This window comes from Myotis lucifugus, unplaced genomic scaffold, assembly GCF_000147115.1.
Source record: "Myotis lucifugus unplaced genomic scaffold, Myoluc2.0 scaffold_57, whole genome shotgun sequence".
NCBI classification, from domain to species: Eukaryota; Metazoa; Chordata; class Mammalia; order Chiroptera; family Vespertilionidae; genus Myotis; species Myotis lucifugus.
The window spans coordinates 1,034,573-1,058,935 of NW_005871105.1; the positions used below are offsets into that span (position 1 = coordinate 1,034,573).

The 24,363-nt window shown below is 40.3% G+C and overlaps 1 protein-coding gene across 3 annotated transcripts in view; it reads left to right on the forward strand.

Annotated features, from left to right (window-relative positions):
- The window catches only part of DSE (dermatan sulfate epimerase), a 55,966-nt gene that overhangs the window by 16,297 nt on the left and 15,306 nt on the right, over nucleotides 1–24,363 (forward strand). For 2 of the 3 annotated variants that reach the window (XM_006089171.3, XM_014456223.2), the window contains exon 2: nucleotides 9,670–10,138. In XM_006089171.3, coding sequence (XP_006089233.1) covers nucleotides 9,723–10,138 — 416 coding nt within the window. In that variant the 5' untranslated portion in view covers nucleotides 9,670–9,722. Of the gene's footprint in view, nucleotides 1–9,669; nucleotides 10,139–24,363 lie in introns of those variants that run through there. The other variant, XM_014456224.2, reaches the window with a different exon arrangement.

Below are 24,363 nucleotides of genomic sequence, written 5' to 3' on the forward strand. Positions count from 1 at the left end.
AATAGTATTAGATTGGAAGACTTTTCTCCTCCCATGTGTTCAGTACCTTGGAATATGTATCTTGAAAGTTGTCAGTGTGCAGTTGAGCAGGAAGAAGGAGAAACCTCTTGGCATCAGTACTTTGTATTTGTCAAAATATTTGATATTTTTAGTCTCTTGAGAGTCTTCAAGGTTGTGAATGCACAATACACTGTATCTGTTTTTTATGAGCACTTCCTGGTAGCATGGTGCACTTCCTTTGGGTGGGAAGGACCTTGGGGTTCTCCTTGAGAACGTGATGATGCGTCTGCAAGCCCTCATTGAACACTTTGCACATCCGAAGCACCCTTGTATTGCTTTAATTGTACCCGGTAGTTGAAGATCACAGAAAGCCTGTGAGGAAGGTGTTATTATTTCACCACTTCTACCACGGAGAAAGCAGGGACATAGCTAAGGATGTCGTGTTCCTGGGATTCAGACCCTGGAAGTCTGGCTCCAGCTGGTGCCCTCAACCACTAATCATGTTCTGAGGTGAACGATGGTTAACTAGTATTTTGAGGGAACACTTGGCAGAAAGTGGTGTTTTGTAGGTGTTATCTCATTTAATCTCCCAACCAGGCTATAACACAAATGCCATTTTTATCTTCCCTTTAAATGAGGGATGAGGCTTAGATGGTTGGCTTGTTTGAAGCCATTCAGTGGTGAAAAAAGCCATTCTGGCCTCTGTGCCTGTCCTCTGAGCCACCTCACCATCTGCCCTCGTGACTCGATGGCAGGAAGAAAAGTTTTACTTTTGTTTTCATGAGCATTTCATGGTTTAGCTTAACTGTTATTTGAAACTATGATGTTATATTTAGCTATTGGCTTCATTATCTCTATTCATCTTCTTCTCTATGCTTTATTATTTTGTCAGTAATGCCAGAAAAGAGTGTTTTCATGCTTAACGCTCTTGCTGAGAAAGCTATAGGTGGTTTCTCAGACCCTTCCAGAATATCTTTGGTTACTTGCTGCCTAGAAAAAATTTGAAAACAAAGATTGTTAATTTTCTTTTGGGGTTAGGCACAGTAAGTTAAATAAATGGCTTTGGACTAAGGGAGACATAACTTTTAACTTTAATGCCAGACAGTAATGCAAATACTGCAGTTAAAAACACCACCACCAAAACCTCAGAAACACCAGTTTCCTTGATTTTTTTATCCTATAGTTATTTAGGGCAGAGCATAGTTTTTCTTGTTTACTTTGTGTTCTCTGACTAGCACATTTCCTAGATTTAATAGCTGGTAAAGACATAGCTGAATCAATTTAATATTTATAAGAAATTCTTACCCCCAACATAGGGAATTGATATTCTAATTCTGAAAATCAGTACATTGGAAAAGTTAATACCTATGCTTCAAATACTACTTTTGAAAAGATTGAGAATACCAGAAATAGTTATACTCAACATTAAATTATTCTGATAAAAAGATCAGAATAAAAAATTCTGAAAATACTTTAGGATATTGTACTCCAACACCATGTGGAAAATCAATTAAATATGTGATAAGGAAGTACGAATCAGATGCCCAAGTGTTAGACTGCTCGATAAACTAGAATTTACTTATATCTTAGATAGTCTAACCATTTCATTTTCTCCCAGCCATTGTAAAGAAAAATTAAGTACTCCAGTCGTTGAATCCGTGACTTTGCAGACTCCCCACCTCTACCCTGCTTTCTCTTTGGCTCCATGAAAATGATACAGATTTAACTTCCTTTCTACATTTCCTAAGGCAATCCCTCTCTCAAAAGCTGGATCTTAATGGTTCTTAGTTTTGTAACAATGTGCATCAGGCAAAAGCTCTACTACTCACTGCCTCCAGTTTGATACCCACTGCATTTCTCCTTCAAGTAGTCTCTGGTGAATGGGAGATGGAACGAACCTTCAGACTTGACACCGGAAACTACGTGTGGCCGTTTTAAACTTACTTCAGATTCATTATTCTTCTCATAAGAGAAAGTTATACAACTATCATTGTTGATGTAGGCAAGAAGTGAGTTTCAGATGTATTAGGAGACAGTGTGGTACCTGCAGGAAAACTTCCTTGGGCACAGTATAGAAATGTTCTTAGACTGCACAGAGCTGCACTTAAACTTACAAACCTCACCCACAGTTTCTCAGTGTTGAGTGTGGAGGTGGTGAACACCATCATTATACAGTGTGGTTTTGCTGTGTGGGTTCAGGGTTATAATTACTCCCTCAGTAGTGTGTGTAAATTCTTGGGGGTTCTGTCTGGTATAATTTCATATTGTGGATTTTTGTTTGGAAATGACTTTTTAGGGAGATATAATTCATTTCACCCTTAAGTAAGGAAACAATAAGCCCTCAGTAAAAGGCACTTTCATTTTGATTAAGAGCCCTTGGTTTTAAAAAATTTTCTTTTTTTGGCTGAGTCCACAGACTTTACACATCAGGGAGTATAATTTTAGGGAATGATTGTATAGTACCCAAACCATATGTTTTCTTAGGATTTGACATATTTAAGAATAATGCTGGATTTATTTCACTACAAAAATTTACCAAGAAAACAAGGTTTATTTTGCTATTTAAAAAAATTACTTTTCAAAAAATTATTCTAAATATACATTTAATAAAATTGAAATAGAAAAGCCAGGAGAACTTTTAAAATGTGTACCTTCTATTAGTTAAAATATGCGGAAACAGTGAGGTTAGTAAGTATGAGACGACCATGGCAAGATGTTTCTCAAATACTAGGGAATAGGGTTTCTCTGAGAGTTAAATCCTAAAATAGATCAGAAAAGGAAACGGGCATCTCTGTTAGGATATATAGAGTGCCCCCGCCATCAGAGTTTTCCTAAAACCAGATTGGAGGCTTAAAGAGGGAGGGAACTTGGGTTTCAATGAAAGCATGAACAGGGAAGGAAGAGGTGTAGATGCTAACTTCTACAGTGTCTACACATTTTTCAGGGGAGAAGGTCTGATGTCAGGGATGTTCAGCTGTCTGGTCTGTTGGATTGTTTTATGGATATGGGTGGGAGGCATTTGACTGTCCTAATCATGTAACTAATTCCTGGGCCATCCATTGGGGGTGGCAAACTGGAACAGCTACTCTTGGGTGAGCTTGGTGGGGGTGGTGGCAGGAGCTGCAGGGATGTACATTTGCTCTTCTTTCCTAAATGTCATTACAAGTTAATTTTTAAAATGTTGTTTTTAATGGTATCCCAGATGCTGACAATACAGCTTCCGTTCAAACGCAGTTATGGTGGTGAACTTGACTGGTTAAGTTGCCCCAAGCCTAAGGCCCTTCCCACTTCCTTTGTTCTGATTCCTGTTCACCAGGCAATTATCTAATAACTTTACTTCCTGTGCAGTGTTACGACAATATTTCCCAATCTGCTTGATCATTGTATTTCTCATAAATGAATGCAGACATTCTGGTTCTATTTATCCTGAGGGAGTAGAGTTTCAGTTTTATTAACATTGCAGAGCATCCTCTAGGCTGATCAGCTGAGGTGATGACAGCGACTGAAACAAGACTAGACCCTGGATTGAGGTTAGTGCAGTGGTCAGCAAACCGAGGCTCGCGAGCCACATGCGGCTCTTTGGCCCCTTGAGTGTGGCTCCTCCACAAAATACCACGTGCAGGCGCGCACGTACAGTGCGATTGAAACTTTGTGGCCCATGCGCAGAAGTTGGTTTTCGGCCTGGGCGAGTCTATTTTGAAGAAGTGGCGTTAGAAGAAGTGGGGGGTGCAGGTGGTCGGTTGGGCGACGGGAGACGCGGGGTGGGGGAGGTACATTGTTTTGAGGTACCTTTGCTGAGGTCAATCCCTTCCAACTCTCCCATCCACTCTATCTGAAATAAATATACAAGACGAGTGTGGATGGGAGAGTTGGAAGGGGTAGGCCTCAGCGATCGTACCTCAATTGAGGACGTTTTTAGCAAAGGCCAGCTTAGGAGTACCCTAATTAAGTTAATAACAATGTACCTACCTATATAGTTTAAGTTTAAAAAATTTGGCTTTCAAAAGCAATTCCAATCGTTGTACTGTTGATATTTGACTCTGTTGACTAATGAGTTTGCCAACCACTGGGTTAGCACATCAATTCTGGCACGGGCAGCAGGTGTCCCCCAAGTACTCCTGTCCCTTCCATAATATAAATTCGTTACTTGGAAACAGCCAGAGATTGTAGTATTTCCCAGCCCCTATTATATCACTTGGCCTTTCCTTTGAAAGAATACAGCAAGAAGCCGTCACCTTTTGTACACTGGCCATGGGAAGCAGTCAAACTCAGATACAGCAATAGTTTATTTTGTTGTTACTCTTTTCTTCTGGGGCAAAACCGCCAACGAATACTTGAAAATATTCAAGGGTCATATGCTTTCCTTCCTAGTGAGTGTTGAGCTTACTGTGAATGATGTGTTGAAGCGTCAGGAGGATTGTGTTCAAGTTGTAGCTGTCTCCAAGTGGCATGACCTTGCCCTAGTCTGTTAACATCTCTGATTCTCTTGCTTATAATATTCTTTTTCTTTCAAATAAAATATTTTATGGGTAGGTTAGTACAATTTTACATTTCTAAAACTTCTTCCCTTTTATTAAAAATTACAAATGTTTATTGAACTCTTACTTCATATCAAGTTCTATGATAAGTGTACTTAATCTTCCCATTAGGTTGGGATCATTTTATGAATGAGAGAATAGAAACTTCGAGACCAGAAGTCAGTTGATCAAAACTAGTAGACAGCCTGCCCAGTGTTGCTCAGTGGTTGAGGGTGCACCCATGCACCAAGAGGTTGTGGGTTCGACTCCTGGGCAGGGCACATGCCCTGGTTGTAGGATTCCCCTGTGGGGTCAGGCAGGAGGCAGCCAATTGATGTTTCTCTCATTGATGTTTCTATCTATCTCTCCCTCTGTCTTTCTTTTTCTCTAAAAATCAATAAAAACATATTTAAAAACAAAACAAAAGTAGTTGCACAGCTGGGATTATACTCATGTCTGCCCAACTCAACATGTATTATGTTAGACTTTGGCACATATTATAAAGGGGGTTAGGTGAATATTAGAAAAGGGTTTTTAGGCCATCTTAACTTGGGATATGTTTTACTTTATACAAGGTGATTTCTCTCTTCCATTCTTATGCATTTTATATTTAAAAAATTTTTTAATTATGTTTTAATACTTTCTATATTTTCTAAAGCCAGAGGAATTGAAAGAACTTTTGTACTACTATGCATTTCATTTTTAAACAATCCCAGACCACTTGGAAACCCACTTCATTTTCGAAATTTGATGGACTAATTTAGTTTTCAGTTCTTTTCATTTTCATACTCTTTCTGTGCTTTCGTTGTGTAAGGATGGCAGAAATGTTGTTGAATTGTTAAACGTTTAGTTACAGGAAAGGACCTTGGCTTAGGATTTAGGAAATTCGGGTTCTAGTTCTGCCTCTGAAGTTTAAGATACTGAATAACAGCATATAGTAACTCTTAATACTGTTTTGCCACATTAATTTATTGTAAATAAAAGATCAAATATGTGAAAAGCATTTCACAAAAAAATTTCTCTTTGTGTCAGAAATCATAATAGCTACAGTGGACAGTTGGAACCAGAACTAAAGCAAAATAATTTTAGGTTTATTGTTGTTGTGTGAGGACCTGCTTACGATTTGGACATCTTGTTAAATGCTTGTTATAGCCTTTGGCTTGGCCGAAGCAAAATGCCCAACTAGGATTATTGTGGATAGATGACCAAATTGCTATCTGAATTATTTTGTAGTGACAGGTTAATTCTTAAAGGACTATATTGTATTAATTAATTAGGTCTAAATTAGGGAATGTTTTGCTCTCTGAGCTTTGTAGAGGGAGACAAAAGAATGGGAAAGAAAACTGGATTGGGGAAGCTAGCCTATGGTAGTGGAGGAGAAGAGGAATGACTCTTGGGGGGAATGGGGCCTAATGGAGTCTTTGAGAAACATCATGAGAACTGAGTTATGGGTAAACTGTATTATTAGAGTCAGCTGCGGAGGTCACCTGTGCTTTTGCCATATTGAAAATGCCATGCTCTTTCTTGAACTGGGCCAAGTGCAACTCAAAGATTTAAGTGAGTTGGCTCTGCTCGTCTGCAACGTGATGAACAAGGTGGAAAATGCCTTGAGAGATCACCCAAAGACATCTGAAAGTACAGAATGGTTTGTCCAGGGGAGTGTGTGTGTGTGTGTGTGATGTGGTAGGGGGAGTAGGCCATTCTGGTAAACTCATTTGCCTTTAATGGCCATTGTTTCACTCAGCATTCCCAGTACCTCCCAAAGCTCAACAAATTTTGCCTTATCCATTTACTTAAAAAAAAAAAACACCACAGACCACAAACTTTTAATACTTAAACGTATCAGAAACAAGAACTTTATACATCTGTTGAAATTTCACGTTTGTTGTGCTATAGTTTTTCCTAATGAAATAAGTAGATCAAATTAGCATAAAACCAGTCCATCTGTAGTCCACCTAAAATTATTTTGAGGAATGTTCCTTTCATCTAATTTTAGCTCTTCTCTTTACAGAGCGGGTCCACAGGATGACAGGGTAGAGGTCAAAGGGGAAACCCAAAGACTGCAAATAAGGGCTTTTTGATGGAATTTTCTAGATCAACTTAAGCTGGTAGATGGGAATTAGGCTTCCCTGTAGGTTATCAGACTAAAGCAAGTTTGAGTTAGACTTTAGTTAGGTTTAATTTTTTTCCTTTCTTTCTTTCTTCTTCTTTTTTTTTTGAAAAAAAAAACACACAATACTTTTTAAGGCTGTAGGAGTTTCTAGATCTTATGTTTCCCTCTGTGGGTTTCCTAGCAGACTTTTTTCTGAAAAATTCTAAACTTGGGTTGGCTTCAAATAAGAGGAACTAAGGTTTCTTCTTGTTGATTTTAGCGATCATATCTACCCTGCCAGGTCTAAGCCCAGGAGTTAGCTCAGTTCAGCCAGAGTTTATGAGCTGCCTTTTCTGTGTCAGGCACAGTGCTAAGCCCTATGATGCAGAGAGGAAGCTATGGTCCTGTCTTCTGTGAGGCACAGCATATAAACAGCCCAAACAACCCAACGCAATACAGCTACGTGCCAGATACAGCAGAAATGAGCTCTTTGGGCAGAGCAACAAAGGCCTTAAAAGCTGAGAGAGCACTGGGGGCTGGGCACGTGGAGTGTGATATGAGGGGGGCAGCACACAACTTACGCCGCGATGAATGCTGTGGGTTTTTTCTGCCCAGGCAGTCTTCATCGAAGATCATTCTGCAGCATTTCTGTGGGCTCTGCCTTGGCCCACATGGAATTCCAAGAAGAATTAACGTTTTACATGTGCGGTAACGCACAGCCTCGCTGCCCTGACACCCTCACATGAATTTGAAGTAATAACTAGGGAACCTTCAGTTGGCATATTGAGATGGCATCATTCCCAAAACAACATCGTAATGAGGTTCTGTGCCTCAGAAGCAACTCTTCTTGTTTAAACACTACTCAGGCACAGTCTACCCAACGTGTTGGAAGCAATGTGGCAGAAGTGGCTGGGCTCAGAGTATGAGTCTCCGATTGTGAGGGACTGTCTGGAGCAGCCTTGACTATGTCAGTGACCCTGGACTTGGCTAGGGGGATTAGATGCCTAAGGAAAGAGAAAAAGCTTAAAACCAATCAGCCTTAAGCACCTTTAGGGAATGTTTGTAGAGAGTCTGAAATAGGGAATTTCTAGTCTACACATAGCTATTACCCCACCCACCCCCATAACCCAAGCCACCCCCTACTAGAACTTGAGGTACACATTCAAACACCAGTAGCAGACAGATCTTCTGTTCTATGCATGTAGGGGTCAGTTAAAGGAGAAACTTCTAACCCATCCTCACTCTGGGTACCTAAGCCCCCACAGTGTTCATTGTATTGGTGTCTGCATTCAATCTTAGACTTTGGGGGATTTAATATATACAGGCTTTTAAAAAATTTATTAGCATGATTGTCCTCTGAAAAGAGCAAGAAATAAACCTGGGGTTGTGGGGAGGGGGCAGTGGGGACTGAGCATTACTTCAGACCCAGCCACATCTCTGTGTTGCCAGAGAACCATACCCCTTCATAGACACAACCACAGCCGATTATTTCTTTTGGCCAGGTCTCTGACCTTGAAGGATCCAGACAGCCGCCTTGAAGCTTTGGGTGCTAGACATAATATGGGCAGAGCCCTAGAGTTATTTCTCTTTTATATATTTTATTTAGCATGCCTATACTGATTTTTTTTTAATTCACCACAAATTCTCCTCTTGAAGTAAATCTAAAATGCTTTACCAAACCACTGCCATTGATGTCATTACGGTACAGAAAGTCTAAAGCACATTCAGAAATATAAAGAATGCTAGGACTTACGGCAGCATCCACGGGGGATGCCATATTGCCCTTCTCTTGGAGAGCCAGCAAGTTGGGAATCTGATGTGTGTTAAATCCTTGGTTTCCTTTCTTCTGAATGTGCTGAGATAGTTTTTTCTTGGAAAAATAGTTGATGTTCAGCTGGGGAGGTTGATTTTTCTCCATCAGTTTTCCCCTTTAATAATTGAAAACTACTGTTCATTATTTACATAAAACTGTCTTTTACTGGTCTGCTTTCTATAACCTTTCCCCTCTGAAGAATTTTAAGAATTCCCTGACGTTGCTCTAGGGGATTTAATGCGTGCTTTATCCCAGATGTGAGACATAGACTAGGACTAGGCTGAGGTTCCTTTTTTTAATGGTCCTACATTTGAAAGACATTCTTTTAACCTGTGAGCAAAGCTGCCACTGAAAAAAAAAGGACTTTTAAGAAAATTAAGTAGTTAAAATATGTGAGTTTGGTTTAAATGTCTGACTTACTGAATGAAACCAAAATCCCATATGCAAAATGGAAAAGTAGACAGTAGTTTCAAATAATAAGGGGAAAATGCCCACGTGTTATTTTAGCCTTTTGATTCTGAGATCTTGTTTTCTGAATGAAGGCGTGTCAGCTTCCAGTCCCAGCAAGCCCCGGCCAGGTCTTTCCCTCATGCTCGTGCTGTCAGCCCAGGGGACGCGCGGGCCCAGCAGACGTTTTCCCTGCTTTTGTCTTCTCTGTCCCACCTTCTGCGGACGCAGTGAGGATGTTTAGCTTTACTCGTAATATTTTGTCTGCTTGCCTTCTTATAGATGTATTGATCCTAACCCCCAGTTCTGAATATAGAATGTTAGGGAGAGGTTAGGGTGAAGGAGGCTCTGCTAAGCAAGACAGGATTTTCCATTTTTTCCTAATGTCCATTCAGATTCCCAGATGGCATTTCACCACTAGCTTTTGGTGAATGTGGTTTTCATATTAGTGGCTAAAAAAATAACCATCAAGCCTAAACTTTTAGCGTGACAAAAATGTGACAAGAATGCCTACTTACTGCAAGTATTATACTGTTTTCCCAAGTCCAAAGTTCTGTTTTCCACAGTGTATACGTGTCTGATGTATCATGCCTAATTAATTAAATAACGAATTAATTGACTTTAAATTATTAGGTTTCAGTAAGTACATATCTTCCTAGTTTAAATTTCGTTGTATTAAAAAATACCTAAATTTTCAATCCTTGGACCTTTTCCTAGTGAGTTCACTACCTGCCATATGCTTCTACTTTGCCGTGTTTCCTTGGTTGACATGTCCTTCTTTTCTTGTTTTCCTCCTGCAGTATCTTTCGAAGATGGTTTGGCTGCCTTGGAGGTTTGGAGATCTGATGCCACGATGAGGACTCACACACGGGGGGCTCCCAGTGTGTTTTTCATATCTTTACTTTGCTCCGTGTCAGCCTACATCACTGACGAGAACCCCGAAGTTATGATCCCCTTCACCAACGCCAACTATGACAGCCACCCGATGCTGTACTTCTCCCGGGCGGAGGTGGCGGAGCTCCAGCTCAGGGCCACCAGCTCCCACGAGCACATTGCCGCCCGGCTCACCGAGGCCGTGCACACCATGCTGTCCAGCCCCTTGGAGTACCTGCCCCCCTGGGATCCCAAGGACTTCAGTGCCCGCTGGAATGAAATTTACGGCAACAACTTGGGTGCCTTGGCGATGTTCTGTGTGCTGTATCCTGAGAACATCGAAGCCCGAGACATGGCCAAAGACTACATGGAGAGGATGGCAGCTCAGCCTAGTTGGTAGATTTTTGTCTTTTTCTTCTTCCTGTATTAACTCTGCAATTTAAAGAAACAAATTTATACTCAGATGAAATCTCAAGAGGCCAGATTTTCACATACTTGTTTGTGTGTGTGTGTGTGTGCGTGTGTGCGCGTGTGCGTGTGTGTGTGTGTGTGTGTGTGTGTGTGTGTGTGTGTGTGTGTGAATGAGAGGACTTACTTGTTATTTGTGTTGTCAGTGGCTTATCTAATGTCCATAGTTTCAAAAGGGCTAGTAACGTCCATGTTTAAAGTTAGAGGGAAAATATTTAGATACAACCTAACCAAAGAAAAAGTAATTTGTTGGATTGAGTAAACAGTAACATTTTGATTGTTGAGAATTTTTTTCACCTTGTTTAAAAAGTACACATTACTGTCATCTGTAGGTTCTCATTGACATTCTCCCCTCCCCCAACCAGGTGGTTCAACCTCTATGCAACAAGAAATTTCAGGCAATTAAAATCTATTTTTATGATAGGAGCTAAGTGTAAATGTGATGGGATTATTTTGTAGTCTATAAACAAGTTCTTATCCAGTTGCCAGCAAATTAGCCAAACCTGTAGGAAAATTAGTGTTGTAGTGTAATTGTGTAAGGAATTCTTATCTATACTAATAAAAGCCTATGTGGTTGTGACACCCTCATGCCGTGATGCCCTCATGCTGTAACAATCCATCACCAGGAGGCTGTTTGCGCAGCGGGCACGCATGGGTGGTCGGGGACTTTGATTCTGTGTGTGCAGTGCGGAGGCGGGACCCTCCCTCTTACCTCCCCCCCCCCGCCCCCCGCTCTGGCCTACCTCTTTGGGGCAATCCATCAAGGAGCCCCAGATGGGTGGGCAGGGCCTACCTCTTTGGGGTGATTGATTGTGGGACTCCCGCACTGTGGGGAGGGCACAGGCCAGGCTGGGGAATCCCCCTCCCCCCGAGTGCACAAATTTCATGCACCAGCTCTCTAGTTATGTAATAATTTACTTTCAAAAATTCAAGATTTGAGGACAAACTTCCTCTTTTTGATTAGTTTAACTTTATTTGTTTTTAATTTGTTTCCAAAAGATATGGATAAGTAGATTAAATTAGAGAATCTATGTAATCTTACTTAAGCTATGTCTTAACACATATGCATGGCTCAGTTACACTAAAAAAAATTACAAACTATATGATATCCTTTTAAAATTACATAAACTGCTACTTGTCATAGGGCTAGAGAGAACTCATTGTTAAGTGCTTAGAAAACTCAGTGAATGTATTTAATGCTGTGATGAATTAGATCTCCCATGAATTACATCTTGCATTTCATAGGGGTGAGGAATGGTAGTTTGCAAGCTTCCTGAGTTTTGCCAATAGGGCAAAGAAACTTAATTCTTTCTAAATTTCTGCTAATAAGGTAAAGACTGTTGTTTGCTTATAGAGTTTGAAGGATTTTCTAGAATTTCTCAATGAAAAAGATTATGGAAGAGTTGTCATTAAATCCCTAACAGAGCTGATTTTTTAAGACTTCTTAGTTAGATATGTCTAGTCATTTTGAAGCTTTTACAATATTTTAGATAGAAAAGAACCTTTTTAAAAAAATTTTGTTTCATAGCTGAGCCATGTATGCAGTAGTTTCTGACTTTGGCACTAATTAACTGATCTTATTTTATTGACACCAAGAAAGAATATAAAAGATGTATGAAATTTTATTTGATAGTTGAGTTACAAGATTATATTATATCACATGTTATAATTACCTGACATTGTGTAATTAGTTAAATCTGGCAAGCATCTTTATTTAGAAAGAAAACTTTGTTGTCTTATAAGGGTACTTTTTTTTAAAGCTCTCCTCACCCACCCTTTTTTTATATACATAGTGAAATTTGACAGATTAAGATACTGGTGAAATTGTTCCAGAGATATAGTTACTGTAAAAAGTCATCTATTTGACCTCATAAAAGAGTAATTGACTATGAAGTATCATTTCCTTAATGGAGATTATTTTAGCACAAATATAAAAACATTAAAAGAATTGAATGACTAGTGCAGTTTTATTTACTATAATATAAACATTCAGGCATATAAATGTCAGCTTGAATGAATGCTGTTAATAGAGAGGATTAGACTCTTATCATAAAAGGAGAATAACTGACTTCATATAAAAATGAAAAGTTTTACATAGTTTCTACAGGCTTAGATTTACTGGTTTTTGGAGATGTGTAGCAATTTACTAGAGGGCTAGTACTTTATTCATGGTAGTATTGATAAAAATGGGTATAACCCTATGCCATTATCCAGTAGCTTGTAAACCAGTCTGTGACTTAATAGAACTGAACAATTGACTTCTTTTGCTTGACCTCCTAGAAGATGAAGGTCACAAATTGAGAATTTACTTTTACATCTAGTTTCTAGCTCCAGAAGTGATCCTAGCATAAAAATTTGAGCTACTGGAACATTTTGTCTTGGCAAGTACTGTTACTATGCTGTGTTTTTTAATCGTTTTGTGGAAATTTTAACTTTCTAAAAGCTGCCACACCTAATCCTTAGACTCTTAAATTCTCATTTAAATTTGTAGTTGAACATAATCACTTTTTGACAATTTAAAACACTGTTAGATGTTTTTCTAGTTCAACTATCTCTTTAAATCAACTAAATCATATGTCCCCATTATGCACAGAGAAGTATATTGTGGGTATGGTCATTGTCTTAGGATAGGTTCACCTATATTTGGTTTTTAGGGGGTGGGGGGAGACTAATTCTTATTTACAAAAAATCAACAATCAGTAATTCATATTTTGGAATTTTTAAGTAAAGCGTTCTACAAGGCTTCATCAGACTTACTGTATTCGCCATTTTCCTTGAAGAACATTCCTACTGTTATGAAAACCACTACATTGTGTTCATTGACTTAATCAACAAACATTTATTGAGCATCTGTTGTATGTCATACCCAGTGCAAGGTGCTGGGGACTCAGAAGGGATGCAAACATTGGGTATTTGAAAGCTAAGCGAGGCCTGTATCCTCTCCTCAGAAATGAGTGTACGGTCATTACGAACTTACCAGGTGCTTCACGCTGCACTCCAGTGCAGTGGAAAAGTGCCAGGTCTGTAGTCACATGGCCTGGATTGGAATCCCAGCCTCCCTTCTTCAGCTGTTTTACTTCAGACTAGTTTACTTACCTTGTTTGAGCCTTAGTGTTCTGATGTATAAAGTAACAGTAACAGTGGTATCTACCTCATAGGGTTCTTAGGATTAAATGAGGTAAAGTACTTAGCACAGTTTCTGTCACACAGTAAATAAGAAAAATGACAACTATGATCATTATTGTTACTGTTATTTACTTAGCACGGGGCCCTGTTTGGTTTATAATTTGGTATATGTAGCTCTAAGGAAATAGTATTTGTTTAGTATTAATTTGGAGACTTGACTCATTTTTGTTCAGATTGCTCTCAAAACTAGAACATCTGTGTAACTCATAAAATTTTCCTTTTCGCTTTATTGCATTAAAACTTTCAGCAATGCTCCCCTGGGCCCTTCATGCATCTAAGAATCTGATGCTAATGCCAATGAGGAAGGCTTACGGGAAAGGGACAATGATGTGTCTTTTGTCTGGTATTAGAAGGAACTCTATCTGAGTTAAGCATGAATACAGGTGTATTTATGTGGTTCATGTCATTTGAATATTTTGTAAATAAAGATCTGAAAGACCATATATATAGATTCACTTATTTATGAATCTTGGGCCATTATAAAAGAAAAACTAAATGGGAAATGTTACCTAATTCTACTGATGTTGTCATGTGTCCGATGTACTACAAAGTTGAAAGGAAATCTGATAGATTGATGATGATGGTGGTGATTGATACCACAGAGATGAGACTCTGTGTTCTGTGTCAGCCTTTGCAGAGATGCCCACATCCTGTTGCAGAAGCTCTCTCCTTTGAACTGTCTTCTGCTAATGCTGATATGTTCTTCATAATAAAAGTAACAGTACTTTAAGCTTGCTCTTAGTTCTAAAAATCAAATTTTAAAAGATATTTTAACCAATATGTATAAAATGGCCAATTATTTTTCACACAACAAATAATATCTTTGATTTTTGAATGAAGCCCCTTCTCCCCATAGATCTCATCTTCCAAATGAGAGTTGGGATTTGGGTTGCAGTTGGCTCTGTATTAGGTAAAAGTGTGGCCAGAATTCAATATGCAACCACTTTAAGTACGCTTAATGAGCTGAGATCATAGATCTGGGGCTGGTAACAATACAAAATGCGTTTTATTGCACTTAAAATGAATTCACTTTTTTATATAATGTCACCTAGTTACTAGAACAAGTTCTGTGTTGGGCCAATTGGCACATGGAGGTATTCTCATTTATAAATGGTTGCTTTGTGCATTCAGTTCTGACATAGTTAAGAAAAAGAGCACAATTGATCTCCAAATAACTAAAAATCTTTCATCTTTTTTCCCCACTCAAGAGCTTAAACTTTAAGGTAGGAAAATAATAAAAGAAGTTCTTCGTGGAGATTTAAAGGGATGTCCATAAAGTCAATTCTAGGATGAGTTTTTGGAGTCAGCACATAGTACTCTACTTTCCTAAAATTTTTAAAATATTTATGTATATTTTTATTTACTTATTTCTACTGTGCCTTTCCCTCAGAAGAAACATTAAGGAAACATAAAATACAAGAATCAAATTTGAAGTAGCTGGGAAAGAAAAGGAGGGATAAAAAGGTTAGGGACATCAACTGGACTGGGAGTGAGACAGTAGCTGAAATGCTTCTTCTATGCCATGGGTGGGCCACAGGTGGGCCCTGAGATTTTTAGCAGCAAAGAAAGTAGGCTCAGTTAGTTTTCAGCAAACAGTGTCCGTGGGATTGAAAACAGATCAGTTACTCTGCAGAATGCTATTCTGGACCCAAGGATCAGACAAATTTCTCTTGGGGTTTTCATGAAGAATCTTCACCCTAGTGTCAGGAGCACCCATACAGCACATATGTGATGAGTTGTACAGTGCTGTTCTTTTTACACCAGATTAGACTGAGGGCAGGACTATGTCTGTTCTGCTCGTGTGTGTATCCTCCACATCAAGTCTGTATCTGTCTAGTGAACGAATGAATACTGTAGCATCCCTGGATGGAGGATCTCCACAGTCAGGTTCCTGAAAGCCAGGGTGGAGGTGGAAGGGACGAACATAAGGTTCAGACACAGGCCACCATTTCCTCCCTATTCTATATGTAGAAAAATGAAATGCCTGCCTATCTATTAGGGAGCCTCCCTATTCGTTGTGTATCTCAGCCTAGTCATTGATTGAGTTGTGAGCTTGGCATTATATAGCCCTTGGCAAGTTTCTACAGTAATCTTCTACAGCTGAAAGCAAACAAAACCTCACTCAAATAGTTATTGGAAAACACTACAAACCCTGAGTCACTAAAGAAAAGTACAGTTACGTTGACCATATTTTACTTAATAATATGAAGAGATTGATCGCCCAGCCAGTGTGGCTCAGTGGTTGAGCGTCGACCTACTATGAACCAGGAGGTCTCGGTTCGATTCCCCGTCAGGGCACATGCCTGCTTACAGGCTCAGTTCCCGGTGTGGGGTGTGCAGGGGGCAGCCAATCAATGATTCTCTCTCATCGTTGGTGTTTCTATCTCTCTCTCTCCCTCTCCCTTCCTCTCTGGAATCAATAAAAAATATATTAAAAAATAATATGAAGAGATGAATGCATTTCAAAGAGATTTAAGTGAGGACTGTAGCAGAGAGGATTTGTTGTTCTGGTTGATGGTGTACAGTTATCTTGTGTGCACTTCCAAGCTGCAGGCTTTTGGGGGCTTTTCTTAAGCATCGTAAACCGTGGGGAACAGGCCAAACATAGTGGGCTGTGGAGGCAGAAGTACACTTGCATCTCAACTCTACGATTGTATTAGCCAGGTGTCCTTTGGCAGGTTCCGTAACTCTTCTGCAAACCTCAGGTTCTTCATCTATAAAATGTGGATGATTCTTCCCACGTAAGATTGTCCCAAGGATTAAATAAAGTAATGCATGTAAAGCTCTGAGCGTTATGTGCCTGGAACACAGTTTTATCAAGTTTACTATCAATACACAGAAATACATACAAACATGCAGCTTTATTCTTGTTAAGTTCTTGCTACACTCTGGAGTTGTGCTTTTGGGAAGTATTTGTTGTGAATCATTCTTTCTCCCTTTCTTTATGGCATTTTTGCTTACTTATCGTCAGCAAATAAATCACAGAGGAAAGAAATTACTTCACCCTTGCATTAGAGCCAGTCAGTGACAGGAAATCAGAACTGGTGAGGGAAACAAAGCAAGTTGAACTTTCGGACAGAGAAGTAATTATATTTTTATTCGCAACAGACTGCATATTAAATCCTTACCTGTGACTTGCAAATTTCTGGAGAGTGATCTCTGAGGATGTATTTGCAAAATAAAAGAAAATAATAAAGGAAAGAGAGAGAAAAAGAAAAAAGAAAGAAAAGCCTCTGGCATAGTGAGAGGAACCATCCGGTTTACTCCTGCGCATTCCAAAATGAAGATTGCGCCTGTCTCCCTCAGCATGCCCTGCTCGGCTCCCAAGGCAGTTTTCTCTACAACCGTTCTGCAGGCTTTTTACTTTTCTAGTTTGCACGTTAAGGCTGGGCCCTGACATGGGAGGATGTAGCTGGGCCCTGACATGTGGAGCTACAGTACCGTGAGTGAAGGTCAGGGTTTCCTAACTTTACAGTGGTGAGGACGGGGAGGCTTCTCCCAGAATGCACCTGGAATCCACTGCATTCAAAGAAACAGATCCAGGGGATCGCTGGTAACAATTGCTGGGCTCTCAGGAAACACAGCCCCCAACTCCCCTGGCTTGTTCTCATCGTGTTTTTCCTTCCTTTTACTCTTTCTCCTTTCCTTTCTGCCTCTCTTTTCCTCTGTTCCTTTCAGTCTGTGATCTAAAGGAAGTTATCTCCTTTTACTTTGCTTCAGAACTTTGGAAGCAAAAGGTTAAAAACTGGTGACTACAAGGCTTTGAATGATGACCACATTCTTTAACGTGGATAGAAACACATGTTTTAGGAACCTGGCCATTGGGAATTCCCTTCTTTTTTTAAAATATATTTTATTGATTTTTTACAGAGAGGGAGGGAGAGGGATAGAGAGTTAGAAACATCAATGAGAGAGAAACATCAATCAGCTGCCTCCTGCACACCCCCTACTGGGGATTTGCCTGCAACCAAGGTACATGCCCTTGACCAGAATCGAACCTGGGACATTTCAGTCCGCAGGCCGACGCTCTATCCACTGAGCCAAACCGGTCAGGGCGGGAATTCCTTTCTTGAACGCCATTTAATAAGCTGGCTGTTGCCAGCATCATTCCAAGTGAAGACATAGAGCAAGGGTGGAGGTCAGGTGACCAGTGGCAGGGGGAAGCCTGTGAAAAGTTGCTAAGGGAGAGGTACAGTCAGCTCTGCAGGTTAGCTGAGCATCTCAGGGTGATTGTTCAGCACACAACAGGCAAATTGTGCTCCATCTATTTCAGATCAAGTGATGATAAAGCAGTTTAATAATGCTTCTTTCTAACAACTAATTGAAGATACTGTACAAGAGTGATAATGCACAATTGAAGAGAAATCCAAAGTTAATTTTGCTTATGAGATCTGTTTGCTGTTTGACTCCAAGATGCATTATTTGGTCTGACCTTCAACACATTTCAATGATGAGTGACTCACTCTCTCCTACATCCTGCCCTTTTAAGGTCACTTGTTGCCTTTTATTTTTTTAATATATATTTTTATTGATTTCAGAGAGGAAGGAAAAAGAGAGATAGAAACATCAATGATGAGAGAAAAATCATTGACCAGCTGTCTCCTGCATACCCCCTACTGGGGATCAAGCCCCCAACTGGGCATGTACCCCTGACTGGGACTCGAACTATAACCTCCTGGTTCATAGGTCGATGCTCAACCACTGAGCCACACTGGCTGGGCACTTGTTGCCTTTTAAAATACAGCAGGCTTTCAGAGTTGCCTGAGGGAGCTGTGCTTAAGGCCAGAGGAATCCTCCTCCTCTTTTTGGTTGGGTTCTAACTTAGTGCCCTTCACCCCATATATACAGAGACATGAATGTATCAAGTTCAACATAGTCTTTACAATTAGGCTCTCAATTTTCTTATTAAAAATTTGCCAATCATGGTGTTTATTTAAATGTTGTGCATTCCTTGCCCAATATCTTGAGGGAAAATGCTAGTTGGCAAGTATATATATATCTGTATTCTATTTCAGTAATGCTTTGTAATCATTTTTTTAAAGTTGGCTTTATCTATGAAGTAAAATAACTATTCAGTTTAACATCACTTAAGAATAGAGTCTTACTAAAAAATAAAAGTGTAAGGTCTTACTCAGAGGAAGACAAATACCATATGATTTCACTTATATGTGGGATCTAAAGAACAAAATAAAAAACAAAGTAGAAACAAACTCATAGAGAACAGACTGATGGTTGCCAGAAGGGTGGGGGGTTGGGAGGCTGGGTGAAAAAGGTGAAGGGATTGAGAAGTACAGATTGTTAGTTACAAAATAGTCATGGAAATGTAAAGTACGACATAGGGAATATAGTCAATAATATTATAATAACTGTGTATGGTGCCAGGTAGGTACTAGAAATATCAGGGGATCACTTTGCAAAGGATATGATTGTCTAACCCAGCCGTGGGCAAACTACGGCCCGCGGGTCGGATCCGGCCCGTTTGAAATGAATAAAACTAAAAAAAAAAAAAAAAGACCGTACCCTTTTATGTAAAGATGTTTACTTTGAATTTATATTAGTTCACACAAACACTCCATCCATGCTTTTGTTCCGGCCCTCCGGTCCAGTTTAAGAACCCATTGTGGCCCTCGAGTCAAAAAGTTTGCCCACCCCTGGTCTAACCACTATGTTGTACACCTGAAACTAATACAAAATATTATTGAATGTAAACTGTAATTGAAAAATAAAATAAAAAAAAAAAGAATAGGGCCCTGGCGGGGCAGCTTTCTTAGTTGGTTGGAGTGTCATCCTGTACACCAAAGATTGTGGGTTCAATTCCCCGTCAGGGCACATACCTGGGTTTCGGGTTTGATCCCTGATTGGGGTGCCCATGGGAGGCAACTGATCGGTTTCTTTTTCACGTCAATGTTGCTCCTTTCATTTTTCTAAAATCAATAAAAAACATATTCTCGGGAGAGGATTAAAAAAAAGAATAGGGTCTTGCTGACATTAAGTTCTTACTAATGCTGTATAGATCCCTATAATTACTAGAAAGTGATAATGACCGGAGTATGCCCATGGAGTCCCGTAAAGCTGGGTAGTTCCTTTTACCCTAGTTATCCTCAGAATGGCTTTTACTTCTTCATGTTCTTCTGCCATATACATGAAGGGACTGTGGGTTAGCCATGCTCAACAGAGTTGCTCATCCTTCTTTCCTTTGCCTTTCCAGTGTCCACATGCTGGCATAGGACAACAGGCGGAGACACAGTCAGGGGCCTGATCACTGCTGATCCCACATAAGCCTGTGGTTTAGAAGCTTTGTGTGTGGAATGGCTTGGAGGTGAGGGATCAGGAAGAAGGGAACGTGGAAGAAGCTTATAATATTAGTCTAGGAAGGAGATGAAAACCACAATTAAAACAGTAGGGTGGTGAGAACATAGGATGAATTTAAGAGACATTTAGAACAGAGAATCTACACAGAAATTGATTGGATATGGCACAGTTTTTTCAAAGTATGGTTCTTTTATCAGAAACATAGAGGTTGCCAGAACCGGTTTGGCTCGGTGGATAGAGCGTCAGCCTGTGGACTCAAGGGTCCCAGGTTTGATTCCGGTCAAGGGCATGTACCTTTGGTTTCGGGCACATCCCCAGTGGGGGGCGTGCAGGAGGCAGCTGATCGATGTTTCTCTCTCATCGATGTTTCTAGCTCTCTATCCCTCTCCCTTCCTCTCTGTAGAAAATCAATAAAACATATTTAAAAAAAAAAAAAGAAACATAGAGGTAGTCTGAAAAAAAAAGATTCCTGCCTTAGCTGGTTTGGCTCAGTGGATAGAGCGTCGGCCTGCGGGCTGAAGGGTCCCAGGTTCAATTCTGGTCAAGGGCACATGCTTGAGTTGTGGGGCTCTATCCCCAGTAGGAGGCATGCAGGAGGCAACCAATCAATGATTCTCTCTCATCATTGATGTTTCTATCTCTCCCTCTCCCTTCCTCTCTGAAATCAATTATATATATATATATATAATTTTTTAAGATTCCTGGGCCCTACCCAGACTCAATGAATGATTTCTTTTAACAAGTTCCCCGTGTAATTCTGAGGTACACTCAGATTTAAGTGGTGAAGGGAAAAGGGGTGTAAAGAATGGTACAGTACTTGGTTTGGTATTGGGTGAACGACCTCACAGTGATGCCCTAGACGAGGTAGGAGAGCAAGTGGGTTTGTGGAAGAGAAAAGGTAATTCACTTGTTTACATACCTTTTTGAGTCACTCTCCCCCCTCTTTATTCTCCCCTTTTTCTCCTCCTCCTTTATTCTGTCCTTCATTCTTGCTACTCTGAATACATTTTGTTATTGTTGTTTGTGTTCTTACTGAATGTGGGTAAGCTCTTCAAGAAAAAGTATCTTTAGGTGGTTAAAAAAAAAAAGGTTAACTTGTCACCATCACTGTAAAACATGCCTCCATCCAGAGCTTACAGATTTTTAGAGTTTTTTCTAGAATTTTGTGATTTTAGTGTTTTAGGCTTTTCACTGACAGGCATTGATGAACATCTCCCCAGTGGTCCACTTGTACCACGTGAAGTGACATTTTCAACTCTGCCCAGTCTGGTGGCAACACGTTTACAGACCAGCCCTGAGCTGGCCTTGCTGCCTGCAAGGATCCAGACTTATCCATCCCCTTTCTTCCTTCTTTCCCTCCAATGCTACCCAGACTTCAGGATACAGTTAACTTCTCCCTCCTCCATAACATTTTCTCTAACCTCTGCTCCTCTCCATTCCCAATAGTTATTTTCCATGTGACTCATTGGTGTGCAGTAGTAACTGGGTTACTTACCATGTTCTCTCATCAGGAGTGTATGTCTTCAAGATGCAGCCCCAAAGAAACTTCTTTCTAGAAACTTCCTGAAGTCCATCTTCTACTCATACCTTGGCCAATGTGATCTAGATATGCCAAGGAATCCAAGCAAAGCTCTTACAGGATGCTTCACCTGTACTGTAATTCTTGGTTTATTTGTTTGCCTCCTGCACTGACCCATAAGCTTATTGAGGTTACACCATCCTCACATTTTGCCATCGAGTTCTGAGAGCCAAATAGGGCACTAATAAGATACAGTAAGTGAATGAGTAAATGCTCTTATTTTAATTGAGTCTAAACTTACCGAGAGCAGAAGTCCTGAATCTGTATACACTTTGAATCTGATTTGGTGCCTTGCACACTGTGGGTGCTCCTGTCTGCCTAGCCTCACATTCACTCTGAGGACCTGCCTGTTGCCAGCCTGTAAGTTGGAGGCCGGTCTTGGTACCTAGTTTACCAGGGGGTCTTGCATTACTTGCTCTTTGAAGTGCTCCTCTTGCACTTGGTATTTTCTCCTTCCAATCCTTTGATTTTGGCATCCAGCATCTAAACATGTATGTCATATTCACAAATGTTCTCTATCAGATAATCTCAGTATTTTTTTTTTTTTACTTTAAAGCCACCTCTTCAATCTTTGAAATGAATAGTAGTAACATTAGATGGTGGGAGGTGATACTTTATTGGAATTCAGGGCGAGGACTGCGGAGCCACACTGCCTGTCTTCTACTCCTGTTGATGAACTGTTTGACTTGGAGCATGTTTCGTGGCTTCTCCATGGTTCACCTTCCTCACCTGTAAATTGGTGATAAATATAACACCTCCTAGTGCTGTTTAGAGGACTGAATGGATTAATGAAAGGAGTACCTGGCATGATGTGTCTGCTGTAACTATTACTTTGTTTATATTTTGTGTTCTTATAAATTAATGCCAACAAAGGCAATTTTAATTTATAATAAGTGTGTGCACATATTCATTTTATGTAAGTTTATCGTGTACTTATTCTGTTCTAGGCATTGTGCGAGGTATTGGGGATACAAAATTTTGAGGACAAGTTATACATCTTGCCTTAAGTTGTTGACCGCTGGAAGATATAAATGAATAGGCAACGTGAATGCATATGATACATGTTATGATAGGGACGGTACAGTGTGTAATGAGAAGACTTCGTCCAAATTGGAGCACTGGGGGAGGCTTTCCTACTGGGGCCTGAAGGACAAATAGGAATCAGCCAAGTGAAAGGGGAAGAGAGCATGTTGGAATGTTCCAAGCAGGAGTGACTGATGTTCAGAGACTGTGACATAGATAGCAGAGTGCTTTTGAGGAACTGACATTTAATGTAGGGAGGAGACTAGCAAGCTCTGAGTAGACAACCAGGTGCTGCAAGGCCTTGCCCGCCATGTGAAGGAACTTGAACTTTTCTTTACAAGCACCATGAGGCCACTGAAGGGTTTTCATAGGGCAGTGGCATGATCAGATTTGTGTGGGGGTAGTTTTTGTGTTTTTTTTTAACCTTTCCATTGCAAAATAAAATAGAACACCATACAGACTTGTCTACACACGTCTGCCCTGGTAACCACAGCAAAGATAAAAAATAGAACTTGCCAACTGCCCAGAAAAGCCCCTTCATGGGGCCTCACCCCAATCACAGCCCCTGCTGTCCCCACAAAGACCACCCTGATTTCTACACTCACCACGTCCTTGGGTTTCTTTATGTTTATTCAAGTGTGCATCCTAGACACGTGTTTAGTCTTGCTCATTTTTAAAAATGTCACTTTTATCAGCAGTTTTCCCTCCACCTCTTTATTTTTTTACAATTATCTATGGAAGGACCTGGGCCCTTCGGCCGGCACAGCTTCCCACAGTCTGGATGTTGCTGACTGTGCAGTCGGGGTGCAACTCTGCGGGTTCCCCCACCCCTGGTGTTTCCTGCAGACTGACCACTGGAGGCCGAGGCTTGATGGGACTCAGTTTTGATCACTTTTGACACGAGCATGGGTGAACCTGAAATGGCTGCTGCTTTCTCCAGGGGACATCTGTGTTTTAGGAAGAGAGAGTCTCTGACCACATGTGGAGGGAGAGTAGATGGCAGAGGTCACACCAGGAAGATCAGTTCGTTTTTCTGTGTTTATCCAGAGGAGAGCCTGGAATAGGGACTCTGAGAATGGAAAGAAATGATGGTTTCCAGAAAGGTTTAAGAGTTATTAGCGTGTGTAAGACATGACAGTTATATTTGAGGACAGCGAGGACAAAGAACTCTCTTTGTGGGATGCAAGAGGATGGCAGGACCTCTCAGTGAAATTGTGAAACCTGGGACTGTTGGGAAAGGCTCACAAGGCGTTTGGTTTGGACATACTGAGTTTGAAGTGCCTGTGGACCGAAGAGGATATGTCAGATTCATATTTCAAGCATTATTTTTAGCTACTTCCTGTTTGCCGGTAGTGTGTTGTGACTTAAAAAAAAAAGGTTGTCACCAGAAAAGAAAGATTTTATTCAATATAAATGTGCTTTCAGGTACAACATACATAGTTTCTGTCAATGACTTAAAAAATATAGAAGGAAAATTCAAAGAAGGTCAGCTTTAATTATAAGTAAATAAATAAATAACAGCCAGAAGAATGAAAAGAAAAGGTGAGATGCGAACAGAGCATTGCAGCCACACGGGTGTCCTCAGATCCCTTCTGGAGCTGAAACCAAAATGAAGCATTGGGCAGGCGTAGCTGCCAGAGGGAAGCATCAACTTGCGTGAACCGCGCCGTTTCTTCTGAAGTTAGAAAAAGGAAACAGATTCTCGATGAAGTGTGGATGGTGATTTGGGCTTGTCTCAGTTTAGGGAGCACGTTTCAGATCATTTCTGTGATTCCTTGGCAGTGAATTCATTACGACAAGAAACAATGTGGGGAAGGGAGAGAGAAGAATAAATTCACACATGTTACGAAAACTTTAATATCTTCTCACCCTACCCTTTTAGCCATAATTTTAAAAAAAACCCCATGGAGTTTACTGTTTTCCTGTCTTTGGAGAGCTTGCTGACTTGGGAAAGACTTTAAAGTATTACTGAAGCCAGTTTGAATCTTTTGCTCTTTGCTTTCCTACCATGGCCTGTCACTTGGGCAGAGAAGATGGAGAGGGTGTGATTACA